Genomic DNA, 20,901 nt, shown 5'->3' with positions numbered 1-20,901 from the left:
AAATTGATCTTAAATAGGGCAAAGCACAACTGAGAAGGCAGTAGCTATCCCAGGGGTCCTGCCTGCTTACAGCCAAGTGCCGAGAAATGATGGGCGAAGAGAGAAGATGTGGGACTGGAGAGGTTGTTGCTGGCTCCCATCGCATCCATGCTGCTTCCCGGCTTTGGTTGCTCTTTGTGGTGTCCGAAAGGTCCTTGCACTCCCACAAATCTCTCTTGGCAACTGAGGAAAGAGCAGAACACATCCCAAGGAGGACCAGGATGGCCGGACACGTCCCTGCTTTGGCTCAAGCAACAGCAGCATCCTGCACGCCGGTGATTTCTGCAGCCGGTTTTCTTGGGGGAATGGGGGCAGAGGGAAGCCCCATGCTGATAATGTACTGAAAGTAAATGAAATTAAATAAGCGAAGCAGCACTCGCAGCTCCTGCCTTCCCCCCTGGGTAATTCAATTCGAGCGCTCGCGCTGATGGGATCTCGCCGGGGCTGCCTCCGTCACCCCGCTGGGGCCTGGATTCTTAACGTCTAAATAAAAGTTTCACTCAAGCATTTTTTATGCTCCTGCCAGCGGGATCAGCGAGCTGGCGTTGGGCACATTAATGTAATATTCATACTCGCAGGGTCTCCCTGTGCATCCAGCAGCACTGTCCCATTTTCATAATTATAAATGTCCCATAAAATGACATTTAGATTTGCATTAGCAAAAGGGGTCGGGGCTTGGATTTGAGAAGACAATGTGCCTTTTTACAAGTCAGATGCTCAGCCTCACTAGAGAAAAGCCTGAGCGTGTTTGTGCAGGTGCCTTCACCTGTGCATGGAGGAGGGATGACAGGTTGGTGCCCTGGGAAGTGGCAGCCCAGGGAATGTTTTGGCCCCGTTAGAGTCCGAGGCAGTGCAGGGTCCCATCTCTGAGGGTGCTCAGGACCACCTGCGTCTGAGGAGGGTGCAAGAGCTCCTCGGGACATTTTTCTGCGCATTGCCCCCATTGGGAAAAATCTTCTGATACTGGCCAATCTGAAGCCTGCAAGACAATTTAGCTCCTTTTCAGCATCTTCGTTTGTTTTCATTGTAAGAAAAATCATAAATCTGATGTTCAGCGCTATTTGTAGGAAGGTTTCGATTTCCCCTCAGCTCTAAGCTCCCCGACCGCTTGTGCAGCGAGTTGCACGTATTGAGGGTGAAACCCTGCTCCTTTCCATCCTTGCTGAAGCTGCCGTATTGCATTTCTCTGGAGCAGAGTCAGAAGTGAGCTCAACCCGACTCGTACTGGGGAGAAATGAGATTTCTCCATGCAGAAGGGGCTGTCCATGTCCTCCAGGCACTGCCGAGGGGCAAGCCCACAGCACCCCGGGCTTCCTCTAATCTGAATCACTTCAGACAGCTTTGCACAAGCCAAGGATATGGTCTTTGAAGGATCCAGTTTCCAGCCAACAGAGGAGACAGACGCAGGGGAGCCTTCCCACCAACCCAAACTTTGTGTGTCTTTGTGTCTGCCGTTCGCCCCGAGACCCATTTGTGGAGGATTTATAGCGAGCCCAGAGTCTGCAAACTATAAAACACAAAAATGAAAATAGCCCGTGAATGAGGGAGGTGACAGGGGGGATGGATTGGGCCAAGAGCTGGATGTTAGCGAGACACGCTAAGAAAACAAGAGAAGCTCTTGTGACCTGGGATTCTGGGAAGTTATTCATACTGAAAAGGCTGCCAAGGCTGGGCACTGGGGAGGTGATTAGTGGCATTTAGTTAGTCATTTTTTATTGTGCTTTAGTACAAGTTCTGATGGCAGGAGATGAGCAGGAAGAGGAGGGGGAGACCTTCTCAGCAGCAAGCCATGGCTTGGGGATGTCCTGGCCCGGATGGTTTTGGGGATGAGCTGTGTCCATCACCTCATGCAGTGAGTGCCAGAGCCTCTCCGTGGCCTCAGGGTCCATCCACCAGCCTGGGTCAAGGTGCCACGGTCTGAGTTACACCAACCATCAGACAAGGGGATCATGTTTTCCAAGTCCGTAAACCAGGTCCTGCCTGCTGCCAAAAGCTGCCAGGGAACCCGAGAGCCTTGGCTGGGGGGTAAAGGGCTGAGCATCAGCCCCCGGCGCAGCACCAGCCTCAGCCCGCTGAGGATAGGTCTGTGTAGCCGTGGGAATTGTGGTCCTGGTTTCCTTGAGGGCTTCTGGGACCCTGCAACCAGGATTGGGAATAGCTGGTGAGATTGTGATAGACCATGGTTTTCACCTCTGGCTGCTGATCTGCCTTCCCAAGCCTCTTCTGCAGAGAAAGAGGCTGAAAACGTTGTGCTGTGGGGTTGTGCAAATGGGAAATCCCAAGGCTTTGCTTTGCTTTGCTCTCTGTAGGACTGGAGGAGATCACACCGAAGCCTGTCCAAGATACAGGGAACATTTTGAAGCAAGGATATCTGGAGAAGAGGTGTCGAGGTAAGGCCTGACAAGTACATAGTAAGATAAGGTTTGGGGATGGCACCTCAGAATTACCAAGAATTCAAATTTTCAGATGAAGAACAAACAGGAAAATACATCTTTTCTGCAGATTTATCTGTAGGCACATGTGTAATCTTTCAGGCTTTTCTTAGGCATCATACATACAGGGAGGGCACAGCCTTTATTTATTTTCTTTTGCAGATCATCAAACTGCACAAAGATTAAAACCCAGAAATTGAATTAAGCAGCAGCCCAGTCCTCTAAGGCAAGATGTGCCCTTCTAACGAGCAATACCTAATGAGGATAAAATCCCGGTGAAGACAAGGTAGTTTGTAGCATCACACACATTAGCAAGTTGAGATAAGGACTGTGAGTCAGCCTCAGGTTTATCTTGATTTTACTGACTCTTGTGAAAGCTACAAATTATTTCCTCATCACTCAGATTTTATCTTGATTTATTTACTGTATGACAGGTGGTATGAGGCAAGAACAGCCCTTTTTTCTTCATGGCCTTCAGCTGAGCTGTATAACTGGCCCTGTGCATGTTTTAGCTTGCTCCAATTACCAAGTAAAAGACATTTGCTTAAACCTCAATTAGGAAGGTTTAACCCAAAGCTGCGTTCCCTCCCAGTTAGCAGGACTAAGGGTCACAGCAGCTCAGCTCAGTCTGGAGAGCTGGGGAAGGCTTGCAGGGGCTCCAGCCTGGTAGGACAGGCTGGCTCTCCCTTACTCGGTTGAGGTTATGTATCTAAATTCGCTTGCCTGAATTTTGTGCCAGAAATCTGCAGGGTTTTGTTGGGAAAAAATTTCTTCTTTCTCCTAAATATTCATCTGAAGTGTACAGTGGAAGAACAGAAATTAATATTTTTTTTACTCTTTTGCTGTCCTTTTCTTTCTAGAGCACAGCTTTTTCGGCTCAGAGTGGCAGAAGCGGTGGTGTGTCCTCAACAGAAGGACCTTTTACTACTATGCCAATGAGAAAAGTAAGTGGTGAGATATCTGCCTCTGGTCCCCAAACTGTGGGAGGTGGCTGAGGGCATGGACAGGGCTGGAAAAGAGAAGGGGAGAGCCGTTGCTGAAGAACAGGCTGATATCTGGCGAGAGAAAAGCATATACCGTGGGAAGGTTGCAATTCCCTATCAAGGCATAACATGCAGGTTCTAGAGAGGTAGATCTCAGCTTGTATGCGCACACACACACACCCACCACCACCCTCAAACACCTTTATAGGTATGGAACAAGAGAAGAGAGACACAGGAACAGAGCTGTGTGTAAATAAAATAATGTACCAAGTTTTCCATTAGCCATCAGCTGGGCTTCAACCCCCTAAGTGACTGTATATAATCCATGTGTCAGTGTATATAAATATTTTGCAGTCATGCTCCATCAGGTACATATAAACAGACAGCTAATATCTCCAACAGCGTTTGGCATGATTAGATGTATGGCCTTCCTCTGTTCCACCCATCCAGAAACACGGCATGAAAACAGCTCACAAAATACACACGTACATCCTTGGTTTACAGTGACCAGTCTGCAGCTGGGACAGGTTTAAACTCCAGTGGGTCGTGGGGATGAAGCTGAGTCTTTGTCCTTCCTCCCCATCCTCTGTCTGAGGATCTCGAGTGCTTTTTGTTTCCAAACAAGCTTCTCAACTCCTCTCACCCTGGCAGAGTATGAGCTGCTCGGGCTTTCCCAGCGAGCTGCTAGCAGAGGTGGGTGTTGAAGCCAGGGGTTGATATTTGGTTGGTTTTGTGAGGGACAAGCAGTTGTCATCTTCCAAACCGTCTCCAGAAGACCACAGAATAAAGCAAACCCCTTATCAATGGGCTGAAATCCTTATAGAGGGCTTGACCTCATCCCTGGAAGTTTTTTAAAGATCTGCAAACCAAAAAAAGGTTCAGAGCAGCTGCCTGAATTGTACTCCCACGCTTCCTCAAGAAGATTCATAAGGAAATAATGAGCTGGGGTAAATAAAGACGCCTCAGATGACTGCAGTGAAGTTCTCTCTCTCTCCACCCTGGCTGACACCGGCCGCGTGTATGCATCGGCAAGATCTGTAGGCCAATTCTCAAAGGCCCCACTAAGTATTTCTTCCTGTATGCCAGCCCGTTAATGCCTTACCAGCAGAATAATTGTTGGTATCATATTTCCCCAAGTACACACTGGTCTCTGCTTCATTACAACCAGCTCATCTCATGCAACCTTCTGACCCTGGCAACCTTTCGCTGGCTGTTCGCAATCTCTTGAGGCTTAAAAGGGCATCCTCTTCACTGGGTCTTTATGAAGACTTTTATAATATTCCCTTTGGATTTCCTGGGAGTGGACATTCTTAGACTGAAGGGTTTTTTCTGGCCATTTCCTATTGATGTGTACCTCGGTTTCCCTATGTGAGCAACAGATATCTGCACCACTCAGCAGTACCACGAGCTTGATAAAAAGATGCAAACTCCAGATTGAGCATGTTTCTCTTCTTCCAGGCAAGCAACCTAAAGGCAACTTCTCCATTGAGCACTATAGTGCCCGGCTAGCTTTTCATTTGCGCAAAGACTCTCGAAAAAAATGCTGTTTCGAGTTAATCTGCCCTGGCAAACGCACCTACGAGGTAGGAACTGGGGGGAAAAATGGACCTTCTGTGCTGGTTTGAGCAGTAGGCACAAAAGCAGATGGTCCCAGGTCTGGGGGCAGAGGTGTGGGGTCAGAGAGGCTGTGGATCTCCAACCACCCTGGTAAAACAAACCAAAAGGCACTGCAGAAGGTGCCAATGCTTCTCCTTCTTGGCAGGTCATCTCAGCATGGACTTTCCCTTGGCACAAAGAGTGATCCTGGGCTCTCCTTGCACTTGTGGGGCACAAGAGTTAAGTGAGAACATGGGTTAGAAGCAGTAAAGGATTGGGTTTGGAAAGCCCATTTTTAAATAAGCAATTCAGAGCCAGGTTAAATTTAAACTTTCAGTTTGTTGAGTGTCCAGTGGGCAGTCGAAAAACTGGTGTAATGAAAAAACTGGCCCAGTCCACAAAATGTGCATGAGAGCCTTCCAAAGCTTCAGGGAGATTTTGGATGTAGAGTCTTGCTTTAGAGTCAGTATAGTATATTCAGTGGGGATTGTGGTTTTCGTCTGAATTATTTTAATGAATTAGGCTTGACAGCCTTCCTCTGGGATAGCCTAGCTTTGTTCTGCTTCTGTTTCCCTATTTGGAATAGGGAGACAAAGAAGTGAAATGGCTTTCCCAAAGTCACAAGGTAGAGAATGGCAGATGCAGGATCTCCATCCCATATTCTAGCTGCAAATCTTTTTTTCCTCTTCCTACGTACAAGAACCAGCCCAGTAACAGGTGAACCTCTCTCCAGTTCACAGCCCCAAGCCCAGCAGAGGCTGAAGACTGGGTGGATCAGATCCAATTCCTCCTGAAGGGTGAGTTTGGCAGCTTGGCCCAAGCCAGCATGCCCTGTTTGTTTGGGCAGATCCTGGCAGCATCTTCCCACCTGGCTTGGGCTGCTCCCTCCGGCAACGCGTGGGCTTGTGCTCATCACCAGGACCTTGCTGGGGTCCCAGCATCCCCTCCTAGCAAAAGAGAGGTTCTGGGGCTTTGCTCTTTTGAGCAGGTGGTTAAAAAGAAGTGTTGTTTGGAGCCCACGAGCATTTCATTTCAACTTGAGAGCTTTTAGCTTGTTTTTAGAGGGTAGAGTTGTGCGATCTCTCAAAGGCTGCAAGTGTCACCAAGTGGGACAAGAGAAGGGTGAGATCGCTCCTCACTGCCAGGGTTGCAGATCCCTGTTCTGTCCTTGGCTGAAGAAGGATGGGGTTTGGCTCCACTGGAGTTGCTCCAGTTTGAGACCAGCAATACTGAGACAAGACTCCAGCGCTGCACGTGGAAACCATAGGCAGCTCCCCAGGAACAGAGTCAGGCTCAGTTCCTTGAGGCATTTGTTGAATTTGGCTTTGTTCTCTGGCATTTGCTATCCTTTCTTGGGTTTTTCCTTTGTTTTAGCCTATTCTCAGCTTCCATCCCATTTTCTTTACACCAGGTGCTCACGGGCCAAGCAAGGGGACAGTTCAGTCTTTGCAAGGTCCATGGTGAGCACAAAGTACAGTGGCACAGGCTTTGTTACTTGATTTCAACTCACTGAAAGTACCAGCATCCACCTGGTACTTTGGTTTGCTCTTTCTCACCATGCTTTTGCTCTCTTCTGCCAGACCTGACCTCCCTTACTATCCCATATGATGAGGAGGACGAAGAAGAGCCATACAATGATGTGGACAGTTCTGACTCTGTGAACACAACATCCCACAATACTACCCTGAATCAGGATGAGCCAAACGTTGAGATGGAAGAGGATGACATCTACGAGGTTTTGCCAGGTGAGCAACCAAATAAGCGGGTTAAAACCCAAGCCATCCCCTAGTCATAGACCTGCAAACATGGCAGGAGACCTTGGCCACACAACACGTTGATGGGAATGAACACCTCAGGCTCTGCTGGGTTTAATGGACCCATAACTCAAAGATTTGACCCCATTTCTTTGTTCACACTGGTTGATGGACCACAAGAGCAAACCCTTTCTGTTCTGGTGAGGCAGAGGGTTTGTAAATTCAGATGAGGCAGCTTTTAGAGGTTGTGCTCCGTTCAGCTCAAGTAATATTAAGTTTGGGGAGAGTGGAATCTCTGGGCTGTGTTACCTGGAAAAATCAGACTTTAGATGATGAAAATGCTCCCTTCTGGGCATGCAGTGAGGGCTGTAACACAATTACTGGCCTTCCAAGAGATGATAAAATAACTGCATTAAAGACCAGCGCTTGCTCACTAACAGTACACGAGGTCTGGAGGTAGCAGGGCAGCGGCTGCTGGTTAAAGGAGCCGGGAGCAATCTTCTGGCACAGAACCAAACAGCTTGCGAGGATGACACGGTCTGCAACATTTCTTACCGTTATAGCAGAAATCACGGTGTGACATGCCCCAGGGCTTGGTCAATGGGTCACCTGAGCCTTATTCAAACCCATGTGCTGTTCTGCCTCTGCGCTGAGGTTGGGATCACCCAGCTCTCTGCACCCTATCCCTGAGAGCCCGTTCCCTCGGCGTCTGCGTTGGGAGATGCAAAATAGGTCCTTGTTTCTTCTTAGTTATTTCAGAACTTTATATTTGTAGTGATTTAAAAAAAAAAAAAAAAAATTAAACGCACCAGAAAGTTTTATGGTGCCCGAGATCTTCGTCTTGTTATTGCTGCCGAAGGAAATCTCTGCTCAGTGGTTTGCAAGTGGCATCCAGACAGCTGCCGGCAGCGGAGCTGGGGCTCCGGGGCTGCCTGCGCAACCCTGAGCATAAGCCTCAGCCTCTCTCCATCTCTCCTCTTTCTTTCCTGACCTTCCATTCCTCTGTTTACACCCTCAGCTCTTTGGGGGAGCAGCTTTTTCTTCCTCCGGGCATACCTACAGTGATCGCCAAGCTCAGCAGGACCCCCCGCACGGTGGTCCCCGGGCTGGTGTGTGTGAGGTGCTGACGTCTGTCAGGCTGAGGGCTTTCAGCATCCCCGGCTGCTTTGGCAGCTGTGCCCGACTCCTCGCTGCCTTGAGGCTGCCGACACCGACTACAGAGTAGATATTAGATGTGAGGGGTTTTTTTCCCCGCATGTGGCTAATGGTGATCCTGCTAGGAGCTTGCACGGTGTGGATTTAAGGACAGACCCCACCGTTTCCCCTGCTCCGGGATGCAGAGTGTCTCAAAAGAGCTGGAGCCGACCCTGCCAGCCAGGTTTGCCCTTGGTCCCCACGGGTGTTGCTCTCCTGCTCCGCGCACAGACCAGTGCCCTGATGCTGGGGCTGCAGAGCATCGTGGTGGAGGAAGGAACATCCCAGCCAAACCCTTCCTTTAATTACGAGCTTTTACTGAGCTCTCTATCCTGCCCATCCCAGCTTCTTAAAAGCTTGCTAAGAGGTTCCTAAGGCAGCCCAAAGGGTTGCGTCTCAGGCTGCTCGCCAGCCCAAAACCTGCAAGCAGCAGGCTTGAAGCCCCTTGCTTTAGCAGGGCTTATGCAGTATCCTTCGTCCCCAGTGCATGGGCATCCCGGGAGCTTTGCTGCTGTGCAGGGGCTGCTGTGCCTGGGGTTTTGCCAAGCCTCCTGCACCCAGGAGCAGGCAGGAGCTGTGGTACAGCTGCCTCTGCCCGCATCGCCTCGGCTCTCCGGCCGTCGAGCATCCTTCCTGCAGCCCGCAGCTGGAATCGCACCGACACGTACGGACACAGCTCAGACAGCGTGCAGGGTCTGCCGGTGGGAAGCAAAGCCACAGCTCTCCCGTCTGGGCAAGTTTCTCACCCCCCGCAGACCCCAATTCCCCGCCAGCTTGAACGTAGACAGTGGTTGCATGTTGCTGTAGAGGCAGATGCCCAGTGTGGGAGTGGGAAGAAACCAGTTGCAGGGCTCAGGGGCGGGTAGGAGAGGTCTATTCTGCCCTGAGCTTGTCCCCCCCAGCCCTTCGCACCCCTGGGACCCCCCCCCAGTAAGCACAGGGAAAGTCCCCTCCAAGCTGGGTTCTCCTCTGGGCCCGGCTGCCTCCCTCGTGTCCCAAGTGAAAATGGAGAGAGAAAGAGGGAGAGGGAAAAAAAAGAAAGGGGGGGAGATGAAGAGATAATTTCCTCAGCAAGTCATCGTCGTTAATGAAGTTTTACAAAAACAGATACAACCAAGGAAAAATAAAATTTCACAGGTGATAAATTTTTCCAATTTCCCTGGCAGAATTCGATAGGATTGTTAAATTAAGAGTGAAGGTGTCTGTTAGGAAGCAACGAGCAGTGATGGGTAATTTTATAGAGTGGAAAATTGAATCAAATTGCTACATTAAAACACAGCTCCTCTGAGAATCTGCCCAACGCCCAGACTGCTCCGGCGCAGCAGTGGGGTGCACGACCTGCCAGCTCCCCGGCCGTGCCTGGGGCTGGGGGCTGCTGTGGGGCTCTGGATCCCGGGTGAGGATGCCCAGGGCTGCCCACGGAGACGTAAAGGCATTTTCCCGAGGGTGATTTGGCCGAGGTTGTGATGCTCCGCACAGGGAAGCGGCATAGGGAGAAGCAGCACAGCCCCCAGGATATGCATTTTTCAGCATTTCCCTCTGATTCATCACTATAAAATCCAGAGATTGGCTGAGATCAAACATCCAGGCTCTGGGAGGGCAGAACATCACTTCTAGACTTGACTCAGGAAAAAAAACCCCTGCTTGCAACAGGCTGCAGCATGGAGGGGAGCTTGTCACATCCCCCCAGCCCCGTTCATGAATGGCACAGCTCAAAATCTGCAAGAAGATGGGGTGCAGGACAGCGAGCAGAGCTGGCTGCTGTCAGCTGAGGGGAAGCCACACCAGCCAGCTGCTTCCCCATCACGTTTTCCTGAGAAAAATCCCATGTGAGTTTCCTCCTTTCCTTCTGCAAATGCTTTGTCCATCACAGCCTCAAAGAGCTCGCTGTGGGGCGGCCAGCCCTGACCATACTGGGCAGAGTGGGAACTGGGCATCACCTGGGTGGTTTTTTTCTCTGGCCACCTTTTGCAAAAGGCACAGACCAAGCAGTCAGCAGGGCAGAGGCTTTGAAAAGAAAGGGAAACTGAGGCACGGAGGACTGAGACGCAGGAGACCACCTTGTCCAAGCCTAGCTGATGATTCAGGTGGGCAATGCAAAACAGGGAAGGGGTCCCTGGCTTTGATTTCTGGTTAAAACATGACTCATTCCATCAAATCTGGAGTAAAATGGCCCAAGGTGGGAGAGGGGGCTGCTCTGGAAAGCCTCCCCAGCCCCTGCCTGGCAGCTTCGTGTGGCTCCTGGAGAGCGAGGACATGCGGGAGCAGCAGCTCTATGTGGGGCGAGGAGGGGCTGGGACCCACAGACCTGCCTGAGCTCGTTAGGGGCTGTAAACGACTCCCCATTAGCTGTGCTACCAAGGGTGACCAGCTTTGGCGGGGGGATTCCCAGGAAAGTGGGGAGGAAACGGGACAGATACATCTCCCCAGGATCATCAAGGCACCCACGGCTGCCCAGCACCACATCCAGGCACGGAGCTGGCAGCGCCAGCCCCTTCCACGTGCAGGATTGACGCGGCTTTGCTCATGTTGGAAACCCAGCGGCGGCGTTTCCTCCGTGGCACGTGTTTTCCCGCGCCAGCGCCGGCTGACGCTTCCCAAGGAGTGTGCGTGCGTGCCGGGAGGTGTGAGAAGGGCTCTGGGAAAAGGTTTCCTGAGGACAGCCTGGCTCCGGGATGGAAGCGGTGCCTGCAGGACGCAGGCGAGGATGGGAGCCGGAGGGGTTTGCGCAGCACGGAGAGGAGGAGGGGGTGGCTGTGGGGAGCCCCTGGGTGCAGGTGTCACCCGCGGCGGTGGGGGAATGATGCTGTCCCGCTTTGGAGGATGGCTCTGGGGTCTTCGTGGTGTGCAGGTTTGCTGGTTTGACTGCCCTCCATCTCATGGCAAGATGGGATTAGGGGCTTTAGTGCCATCGGTTAAAGTGTAAAGGAATCCAGATGCGAGGGTTTGGGGCACGTGCACGGGAATGACGGGGGGAGAGCACTGCTACACATATATTTACGTTCTCTTTTACAAATGCAAAGAGCAGGCAAAAGCCACTTTCAATAATTTATTTTAAAATCAATGCTAATGAGATTCTGTCTCGTCAGTGGCCGAGTTTTACAATAAAGTCTGATTTATTTAGAAAAGATTTTTGGTGCCGCTTCCCGTCTAATGGGGGAGCAGTTGCAGTGACCCTCCAACTTGGGATGCAATTTGTAATTGGCAGCGGAGGTCTGACCTGGTTTGCATTGATCAGCGCCGGGTGGGAGAGACGGCTGGGGCCGCGTCCTCGGAAAGTGCCGAGCAGCAGCGCTTCGCTGCCTTGCGATCGGGTGCCATGGGATCAGCAGAAGACTCAAGCTTGGTTTCTGTTGGCTCTGCCTAAAGGTGACAGCAAAGCCACGTCCCCTGAGATGCAACAGGGATATCCCTTCTGCACCGGCGTCAGCCGCGTCAGGGCTGCCCCACGCTCCCCCAACAGCCCTCTGCCAGCAGCAGTACAAGAGGTGCAGATGAGCAACTTGCTTTCCGAAACGTTTGAGAACTGGGGTTTTAGTTATATTATTTTAATAGGTTGCTTCTAGTCTTTATGGTTGCAGAAGGAAGCCTGGGCTGTGATGGCAGCTCGCCCCAGCACCCAAGGCAGCTCAGGCTGGACGGGTTGTACCTGGCTGGGTGTTAAATAATCTTATTTAAACTTCTTTGCGTGTAAGATCCTTGCTCCCGTCAGTCTCTAGCCATTTTGGCAGGGCTTCCCCATGACTTCCAGCCCCTCTGTCCTTAACCTTTTCCATGGTATCATTTCTTATTATTTTCTTACATCCTCTTTCCCCATCCTCCACAGCCATGCCAGCCTGACTGCCCTCCACTGCCTGGAGTCCTCTTTCTCCTCCTTAATTTCTGCTTCTGTCGCCCATCCTTCCTTGCACTTCTGTCCTGGCATTTCTCCTCAGCATCTCATTTTCTCTGGGCTGCGAGTCCCGCACAGGAAGCATCTCTTCCTATAGGGCACTCGGCAAAGTGCTGCCTAAATTTATGAGGCTATAATAAGTGATTTGTTTTTACCAGTGTTAACAACAATTCATATTTTTATGCAACACGTTTTAAAATATTATCTGTGACTTCCTCCCTTCCACTCTTCACAATTAAGCTGGGAATTTATTATTCTGACAGTCGGATGCTCTCGCAGCCCTCTGCCTGCCTGGGGGTTTGGTGTAGCGGTAACGCTCACAGCCCTTCCCCTGACTTCTCCACTCTGTTTTGCCCCCCCAGATGAGGAGCTGGAGCCCCCCTACCCAGAGGACAGCGAGGATGTCGGGAGCAGAGAGAGAAGCAGTAAGATCCCACCCTGCTTTGGCCAACCCAAAGGACCTCCAGGTTACGGTTGGGGGGGTCTGAGTCCGGCTGCCTTTGAGTATCTTGGGGTGTGGGTGGTGATGGAGGGTGCGTGGAGGATTGGGAGAAGCCCCAAGAGCAGATGAATGGGTGACAGAGGAGACTCTGCAGTTGGTGAAGTTCAGATAACTCGGGCTTGGGGAGCTCTCCCCATCTTCTCCATGCTACAGGCATGGGGGATGCCTCTCCTTTTTGGACAGGCACCCCATGGGGGGTGGCCTTAGGGAGCTCTCGACGGAGGAGCCCCAGCATCCATCCCCGCTCCTGCCTGATGAGATCCGTGTGCTGAAGGATCTCCCATGGAGGCACACCCGTCCCTGTCCCTCGTCCCATCCTGGACCGCAGAGAAGGAGCCAGCCCTCCCGGCACCTCCCAAGGGACCGGGGAGAGGAGCTGAGGCAGAAACAACCTGGTAAAAGGGCAGGAAACAAGTCATGGCCCAGAGGAAGCCGCCGCAGGGAGGGATCTCGGTGCGGGAAGCCGGAAGGATGCGCACCATCACCCCAGGAACCAGCGCCCAGAACCTGCCATGGTTGCCAGGGCCCCCACCCCTGCTTTTTCCTTAAGGACCCGTACTGTGGGATGGGAGCGGAAGATCTGTTTCCTCCCCGGTCCCACCTGCTTCGCTTTCCATCGCCGATTCCGCCCCGGCGCAGGAAAACGGCGTTTGCGTCCCAGTAGCCGGGGGCTGCACTGGCCGGGGGTTTCCTGCCGCCCCGCTCGCTCCTCGCCGCATGGGAAAATACGTCCTACTTGCAAAGTCCGGCTCGGGAGAGATTCCCGCACCATCCTCCCAATCCAGAGCTTGGAGGGGATGGTCTCACCCCACTGATACCCGGCTCGCGGGGGTGCCTGCCCGGCTGGGGACCCGCAGCAGGGATCCCGCTTGTTGGGTGATGGGGAGCGGAGGGGTTCGGTGTTGGATGCTGTGGATGGCGGGTGGCTAAACCAGCTTCGTGAATGCACGAGCACCCCAAGCATTGCTCAGCCGGTTTACCCCTCCCAGCGGTCCAAGACACCCCGTGCCCAACTTCCCGGTGTTTCTGGAAAGCCTGATCCAATAGTTCCCTTTAGCCAACATCAAACCCCCTTGGATGTTTCCTGGGCAGTTGTCCCCAGCCCAGGAGATTGTTCAGGCCTGTTTCTACCGAAATTGTGGTAACGCAGACAGGGTTGAGTCCCAGCTGGTTACAGAGACCAGAGGAAGTCAGCGTTTCTCCACTCCTCATGGTTTTGTGGAGCTTGTTTCGCACCCCCCAGCACGATGACTTATTCGGCCACTGGAGCATGTGGCAGCTGCAGCTGGTACCAGCACCCAGAGCTCGGAAAAAACGACGTCCCGATCTTTATAAACTATACCGTGGTCCTAAAGCGGGGCTGTACATTTGTTCACGGAGACGCCTCGGCGCGGGGTAAGGGAAGCAGAAGGCGATGGGACACGCATGCACACACGCATGTTTTTCTTTGCCTTTTACAACTGCCTCAGCATTTAAACATCCAAAGGACCAGGCGGCGGAGAAGCAGCTCCCCCGTGGGTTTTCCAGCTCGCAGTGGGGTTCAGCGGGGAGCAGAGAGCACGGCTTCATGGCAGGCTGGTGCCAGAGGTGATGATGAACCTGCACCCCAAGGCCACCCCGAGCATTTTGGCTCTCGCCTGTCACAGCCCTGCCAGCCATTTAAACACCCTGCTCATACTCATTAGCATCTGCCTGGCAGTTGTAATTGTTGTTAATCGTTATAACTGGTTTAGTTATTAGCATTGTCGTGATTGCTTTAAGTCCTGTGTCTGTTTTTACGCTAAATAATACATTACAATCTTGCCTCTGAAAAGCTGGGCTGCATTTCAAGAGGGAAAGGTTATCGTGGCACCGGGAACTCCAGCCCTCGTGCCTTTTGCCTTGGTAATTTGTGCTTCTGTCCAACTGGACCAAGGGCGAGAAAGAGATGACGGGAGTCCTTGAGCAGAGGGCTGGGCTGCAGGGAGGGAGGGAAGGGGCTATTTCTTAATTATATCACACGGCCAAAGTGCCAGATGAGCATTTGGCTAATGGAAAACTATTGTTTCTAATTTCTAAGAACCACAAGGATGCCACGATGCTGGAGCAGCCCAGCAAATCCAGCTGAGAGCTGCAGGCTGCTCCTGCCAAGACACCCATTTGCTCTGCTTAAGGCTGCTTCATCCCTGCCTTCTGCGCTGGATGGGCTTCAGGGCTGCTGCTGCAGTGCGAGCTTACCATTCGCATGCAAACAGAGCAAAATTCCTCTACTTAGAAAATAAAAAAGCCTCGCAGCCTCCCTCCTGTCACAGTCCCCTGCGCGTAGCGTGGCAGGAGGTTTCACCTAGCATGAGCACAGCAGTGAAAACCCCTGAGCTGCAGAAGGTTGTCATTAGGTTTCAGCATCAACAAGCTTCTGAAGCAACACACCCAAAGCAAAGGGGTTGGGGCGGATCGTGCCTCTCCCACAGCCCCTGCTTGGGGCTGCTCAGGCTGCAGAAGAAAATGATGCAGTTGTCACATCTGGCTGGTTTTCTTAGTGACCCCAAGGCCCGTAAACATGGGAGCAGGCTCTCGTCCCACTTATATCAGTGTAAATCAGTTGCACTGAAATCATGGCTCTGCCCTGAACACAGATTTAAATGTCTGGATGGGGCATTGGGGCTTTTAAAACGAAACCTCTTTTCTGTAAAAGTGAGCAAAATTAATGCAGGGTAAAACAGGAGTCCTGGGATGGCTTGTCTGGATCCGACCCACATCCCACCCAGCCTGGAGCTGGCAGGTCAGGAGGTCCGTGGACTTCCACCGACTCATTTGAAGGCTGCAGAGTGAAGTTTGCCCTTGCCTGGCCTTTTCTTTAAGTGCTAAAATGGGAGCCAGGGTCACTTCTCTGCAAACAGTCTTAATTTTAACAAGATACTCTTGATAGCTGGCACAAATGTCTGTTGCTTTTGAAGCTGCGGCTGGGAATGAACCGCAGAGCCCACCCATGCTTTCATCATGAGGCATCTTCCTCATCTGATGCAATTAATTCTGACCTTTTGAAGGCAGAGTTGGAGGGAAGGGTGAGACCTTCCATCCGACCGGCTGACATAGCTGGAAAAAAATACACAAACTTTTGGGACCACAAACCTTCCTGTGGGCTGGAAAATTTTCTCCCTTTGTACTCGCAGAGTATCATGTCCAGGCTTATGCGCATGGCTTCTGCAAAGTCTCTGTTTTACCAACAGCTTCTCCTTTCTCCACTCTGTGACAAGGTGGCGAGATGCCTCCAAGGCCCTCTTGTTCCTCTGATAAGCAGGGAAGAGCAGATACAGGACAGGGAGGCACCTCTCAAGTGTTCCTGGTGAACGAGGGACAAATGGGACAAGGCTGACTCCAGCTTCCCAGCAGCATCCTCCCTGCGGGCCAGCAGATGCCCTGGTCCCTGTCCCAGGGGAGCTCTGGGTGTGGAACGGGCACTTTTGACTCTGGAAATGTCTTGTAGGAAGATGTATTTTCAATCGGAAGCCAAACCCCCTTCCCCTCCCAATACATGGGTGATACAGAGCAGAACTCGGTCTGAAGCGGAGCAGAGGCTGGTGTGGGGGATCACTATGTTTAAATCTCTTTGCCAGCAAGTTAATGTTGATGCTCCATGGAGTTACTGGTATTTTAGATACCACCGGAGCAGCCTTTCCCCAACCTCATCTCACAGCGGACACGAGCAGGTCGGTGCCAAGCACTGTCCCCCAGTATCAGGTTATTGTCTGCATCACAATGTTGTCCTCACACCCTCCCGTAACGACCTTCTGTGTTAATTACACAATTTGCTGGCTCCTACCAAAGCTGCTGCTTGCCTCGTCCTCCTGCTCAGCGCCCGCACACCCTGATATTTCTTCTGCCTCCAGTTCATAACCTCTGGTTCCTGCACTTAGCACAAGCTTAAATAACTCAGTAGCTCCTACTCCTTCTATTCCCTTCACAATCTTTTCCTCACCACTGTGTGCTCCCCCTTTAATACTTTCCAAAGGATGCAGACCTACTTTTTTTTTTTCCCAGCCTTTCTATTTAAGTTCCCCAAGTCCCTGAGTCATTCCAGTTGCTCCCTGCTGTGCCATTATCCATCTCTGTAATGTCCTTTTTCATATTTAGGTGATCAAATCTGGGCACAGTACTCCAGATGCACCCTTATCACTCGGTCCCTTATACCATATTAGAAACATTTCCTCCAACATGTGCTCGATATTTTCTATTTATGCTTTCTGGGCTTGGTTCAGCCGCGTGGCAGAGCAGCACAGACCGCTGGTACAGCCCCGGTGCTCAAATCCCCCCCTGCAAAATGTGGTTTTACTGGCTTTAATTATCCATGGGGGTCACATCATGGAGATGTCTGTGTCGTGACATCTGGCTTCACCCCCACGTTGGTGCTGTGCCATCAGAGCAGTCTTCTGCCTGAAGCCTTTGATCCAGGAGCATGTTTTAACAGGCGTCTTGTGTGCTTGAAAACTGGGAATCTGGGGGGTTTTGGGGTGTTTTTTGGTGCTGTGAGGGATCTGTTGGATGTGCTGGGACAAGTCACTTCCCCAGTCTGCAAACTGGGCAGAGCAGCATCTCCTCCGGTTGTGGGGCTCTGCAAGACCTTGGCATCAGGCTCGTCTGGTCCCGTCGCAAGCTTTCTGCCCCTGCGGCAATGACCCACCTTTCACGGTGGCTCTGGTCTCTGGGCCAGTTTCTGGGGTGGGAAAATGCCATTCTGAGATGGCAAAGGTGGAAATGTTTCGTTCTGGAAATGTTGCTGCGACGTTTTCCAGAAAACCCACGTGCACATTTAGCCCAGGGTGGTCCCCAGCCTTGGCACCGTTTGCTAACAGCCTCATCAGCCCAAACCCACAGCTTTCAGCAGGCAGATCGTTTGTCTCCCCCCACCCCCCCAAAAAAAAAGGGAAAAAAAGAATTTGCTGGCTCACGTTCCCTTCCCTTTCCATAGCAGACTGATCGCAGGCACTGAGCAAAGGCTCTGCCTTCCCAAACTCACAGCTCAATGGGAAGATCGAGACCTGAGTTTTCAGGTCATATCATCCCGTAGGAGTTTGGGACCTTCTCTGACCTCCCAGGAATGGGGGGTGAAGGCAGATGTTTGGTCCCTCTCTCCTCCCATCCCTCTTACTGCTCTGGGCGCTCCCGGCTGAGCAATCGGTGCTGTTTGCTCGCTGAGCAGGCCCTGCTCCATCAACTGCAATCCCCTGCTTGGCTTCTTTAATTAATAAATAAACTTGGCTATCACCTTCCCCTGCAGCATCCTCCTAGAGGCCTTGTAGAAATACCAGTGTTAATTAATGGTATTCTTCTCCCATGGCCTCTGGCGTGGCTGTCACTGTGGCAGGGTCACTGCCCAGCAGAGCTGGCACTGGTGCCACGTTGTCCCCTCCTTGACCAAGGTATGGATGTCCACCTTGGGGACAGCTTGGCTTGGGCTTGAGGAGGAGGTGAGGGACTTGGGAGAGAGAGAAGGCATCATCGGTTCCCTTTGTGGTTTGTAGTAAACAGCTTTAATTCGGGGTTTTCTGAAACAGAAACATTTACCACTGTGTTTTCACGTATTTACTGATAGTTATTGCATTTATTTATTGACCAGCCCCTTTTTCTTGCAGTACTTCTTTGGCCTCTGCCTTTTAGTTGAAATGCAAAATTAGTAACACCAACATTTCCTTCCTTTCCCCAAAAAATACCAGCCCCTCTCCCGCAACACCCCACCCCACAACCCCAATATTTCTCCATCTAATTCCCTGTCACCCTGACCTCTCTTTTTTTTTTTTTTTCCCTAGGAGGTCCCTGGCAAGATTACGCTAATTACTACCAAGGCATGTGGGATTGCAGCAGCCAGCATCCCGACGAGCTCTCCTTCCACCGCGGAGACCTCATCTACATCCTAAGCAAGGTAAGAGCATCGGTGGCAGCCCCATGTTCACCGTCATGGGGCTGGGGCTCAATTGCAAGGTCAAAAGCTGATGAAATTGGTAAAAATCAAGGTCCAAAGCAGAGTTAAATTACCAATTTAGTGGGAGGGGGGAGCGGGATGCTGGGGTCCGGTTCCTGCGCGTGCGCGCGGGAACCGGACCCCGGCATCCCGCTCCCCGCTCCGTGACTACCCCATCAATGCCACTCCTGCCCATACCCCCTGCCTTTACACGTGGCATTTCAAATGCCCCAAAGCAAGATTTTTTTTTTTTATTTATTTTTTTCCACGGTAATGGAGTCTGTACGTGCTGTTGCTCAGGTATTACAGGGGTAATTGAGTTGCTCAGCCGGGTGTGACCAGGGCTCCCTTCGGCAAGCGCACGCAGGTGAATAAATTAAGTGTTTGCATTAGCGGGTCTGCGGGGGCAAGAGCAGAGCCACCGGTGCCTGTGACCCTCTTCTACCCTGCTTGTCCCCGCAGGGCTCTGTCCTGGCTCCCAGCCGGTCCCCACTGGACCACGGTGGCCCCAGCTGACAGCAATGAGCTGCGGCGGTTGCATTTTATGGGCGATGTTTCGCAATGCGCTTTGCACCCCGATGCGGTATGGGAAGAGCAATGAAGTTGGGGGGTTGCATTTTGTTGGTGGTGTTTTGCAACGTGCTTTGCAGCCCTATCTGGCACAGGAACAGTGATGAACTTGGGGAGCTCCGCTTTGTTTTGCAATGCACTTTGTACCCCAAGGATGGTGATGAACCTGGGGTGTTGCACGGTGTGGTTGATGTTTCGCACTCCAATCTGGCACAGGAACAGCGATGAACTTGGTGGTTGTGCCCCATTTGCCCTCGGTGGGCACCCACCCGGGGAAGGTCAAGTGGACCCGACGTGGGGAAGGGTGGTGGGTGCAGCGGTGGCTCCGCTGTGATGGGTACGGACCTTTGGAGATGAAGAGCACCTCCAAGTCTCAGGCTTGTTAAGACCACGTTTTATAGCTGAGAAAAAGAAGCAGATTTAGTTTGGCATCCCGGCAGTAGCCACAGCATGGCCCCGGGGTGGACACGGGTGATCAGATGCCGCAGCGATGGGCAGGAGAGCTGCGGCGGCAGCGTCAGACCTCCCCTTGGAGGTTTGTCCATCCATCAGAGCCCTCCAAGCCAGACCCACAGCACGGGTCCCGTGGGGCGCATCCACACCGGAGCAGGACCAGGGCAGCAGTTCACCCCAGTGGGCTCCGAGCCGGGCATTGCTGGTGCCACAGCAGCCCCAAGCCCGGCGTGGGCTGACCATCGGCTGCCCATCCACCTCCCTGAATGTTTGCAACCGGCATGGCACGGACATTTTTAGCCGGTGTATTTGAAACCGGTTCCTGTGTGTCTTTGCAGAGGCAGCTGCATCCCTGGCAGCAGCAGAGAGCAGCTTTGAGTCTGGGCTTCACCGTCCCTTTCTGGAAGGCTGAGAATTCCCCATCTGTGGATCTTAAAGCACTTTACAGCCGCATTTAGCAACTCGCTGCCCCCCCTGGGATGGGACTGACGTGCTCTGGGCACTGAACCCACAGCCCTGGCTCATCACCTCATTTATCCAAGGGGGTCACACCGGGAGCAACCCACGGATGTCCCTGGGGGTGATACCCACAGCCCCCCGTGCCCACACCGCTGCCAGCACCTCGGTCCATCCCGCCGATGGGCCGAGCAGATCAGATCCACTCCCCCTCCCCGCACCAGCTCGGGGACACAGCTTGGAATCACGGCAGGGTTTTTGCTCTCTTCAGTGGCTCCAGATTGCGACTCTTGTGCTGGCTTCCTCACACGTAACCGATCGGTCCTGAGAGCTTTTCCACCGTAAATTACTTTGCGCGACGGATGCTCGCGGCCGCCGCAGAACGGAGGCGGCGCGGGGCTGGTGGGGGGGGAAGGAGGGAGGCGATGGGGGGGGGGGGGAAAGGTGTTTGAAAAGCCTGTTCACTCAGCTGCATTTTAATTTCCTTTTCAATCTTGTCCCAATTAATTTCGCAGAATTAATCTCACAGAAGCAAACTCGGCAGCATCGAGGCTGCCGTTTTAGCGGTGCGGTCGCTCTGTCTGAACATGAAATAGTAGCTAATATAAAAATCCATCTGGTGTGTTTGAAACACACGCCGGCTGCTGCTCGGGCCCTGTCTGACATTTCGAGCATCAACAGCGGGGAAAAGTGATTTGGGGGTTAGTGGACACCAGTAGCTGGGGGGGGGACGGGACTCGGCAGCCCCGGGACTGCGGGCGCAGAGCGGGTAAGGGATGCTGCGGCGGAGGGGATGCACGGTTGTACCCAGGGCAAGGGCAGCATCGTCACCCACCGCGTCCCTCCTTGCAGCGGTCCCTTCGGTGTCGTGTCCCCACGGTCCTGACCCCTTGCCAGGGCTCCTGTGCCAGCGCCGGGGGGCTTTGACTGGGAGTCCAGGGAATGCCACTGTCAAGGGCTTTTTCTCGTCATCCCCCCAGACCCGAGTGGGATGCTCCTTGTCGCATCCCAATGCTTCGTCAGACCCTGGTGCCGCAGGGATAATGGGGCCGGTGGGGGGGTCACGGCTGGCGCTGCAGAGCCTGTACCCCA

General features: G+C 52.6%; 1 protein-coding gene across 3 annotated transcripts in view; it reads left to right on the top strand.

The window, feature by feature from the left end:
- The window catches only part of SKAP1 (src kinase associated phosphoprotein 1), a 150,869-nt gene that overhangs the window by 117,810 nt on the left and 12,158 nt on the right, over positions 1–20,901 (top strand). Inside the window, exons 4-10 of one of the 3 annotated variants that reach the window (XM_069786505.1) lie at positions 2,349–2,429; positions 3,332–3,415; positions 4,913–5,037; positions 5,784–5,847; positions 6,631–6,795; positions 12,253–12,357; positions 18,179–18,291. In XM_069786505.1, coding sequence (XP_069642606.1) covers positions 2,349–2,429; positions 3,332–3,415; positions 4,913–5,037; positions 5,784–5,847; positions 6,631–6,795; positions 12,253–12,357; positions 18,179–18,291 — 737 coding nt within the window. Of the gene's footprint in view, positions 1–2,348; positions 2,430–3,331; positions 3,416–4,912; positions 5,038–5,783; positions 5,848–6,630; positions 6,796–12,252; positions 12,358–18,178; positions 18,433–20,901 lie in introns of those variants that run through there. The other 2 variants (XM_069786506.1, XM_069786504.1) reach the window with 2 other exon arrangements.

This window comes from Haliaeetus albicilla, chromosome 7 (genome assembly GCF_947461875.1).
Source record: "Haliaeetus albicilla chromosome 7, bHalAlb1.1, whole genome shotgun sequence".
In the NCBI taxonomy this organism is placed as follows: domain Eukaryota; kingdom Metazoa; phylum Chordata; class Aves; order Accipitriformes; family Accipitridae; genus Haliaeetus; species Haliaeetus albicilla.
This window is presented reverse-complemented; position numbering and strand designations above follow the sequence as displayed.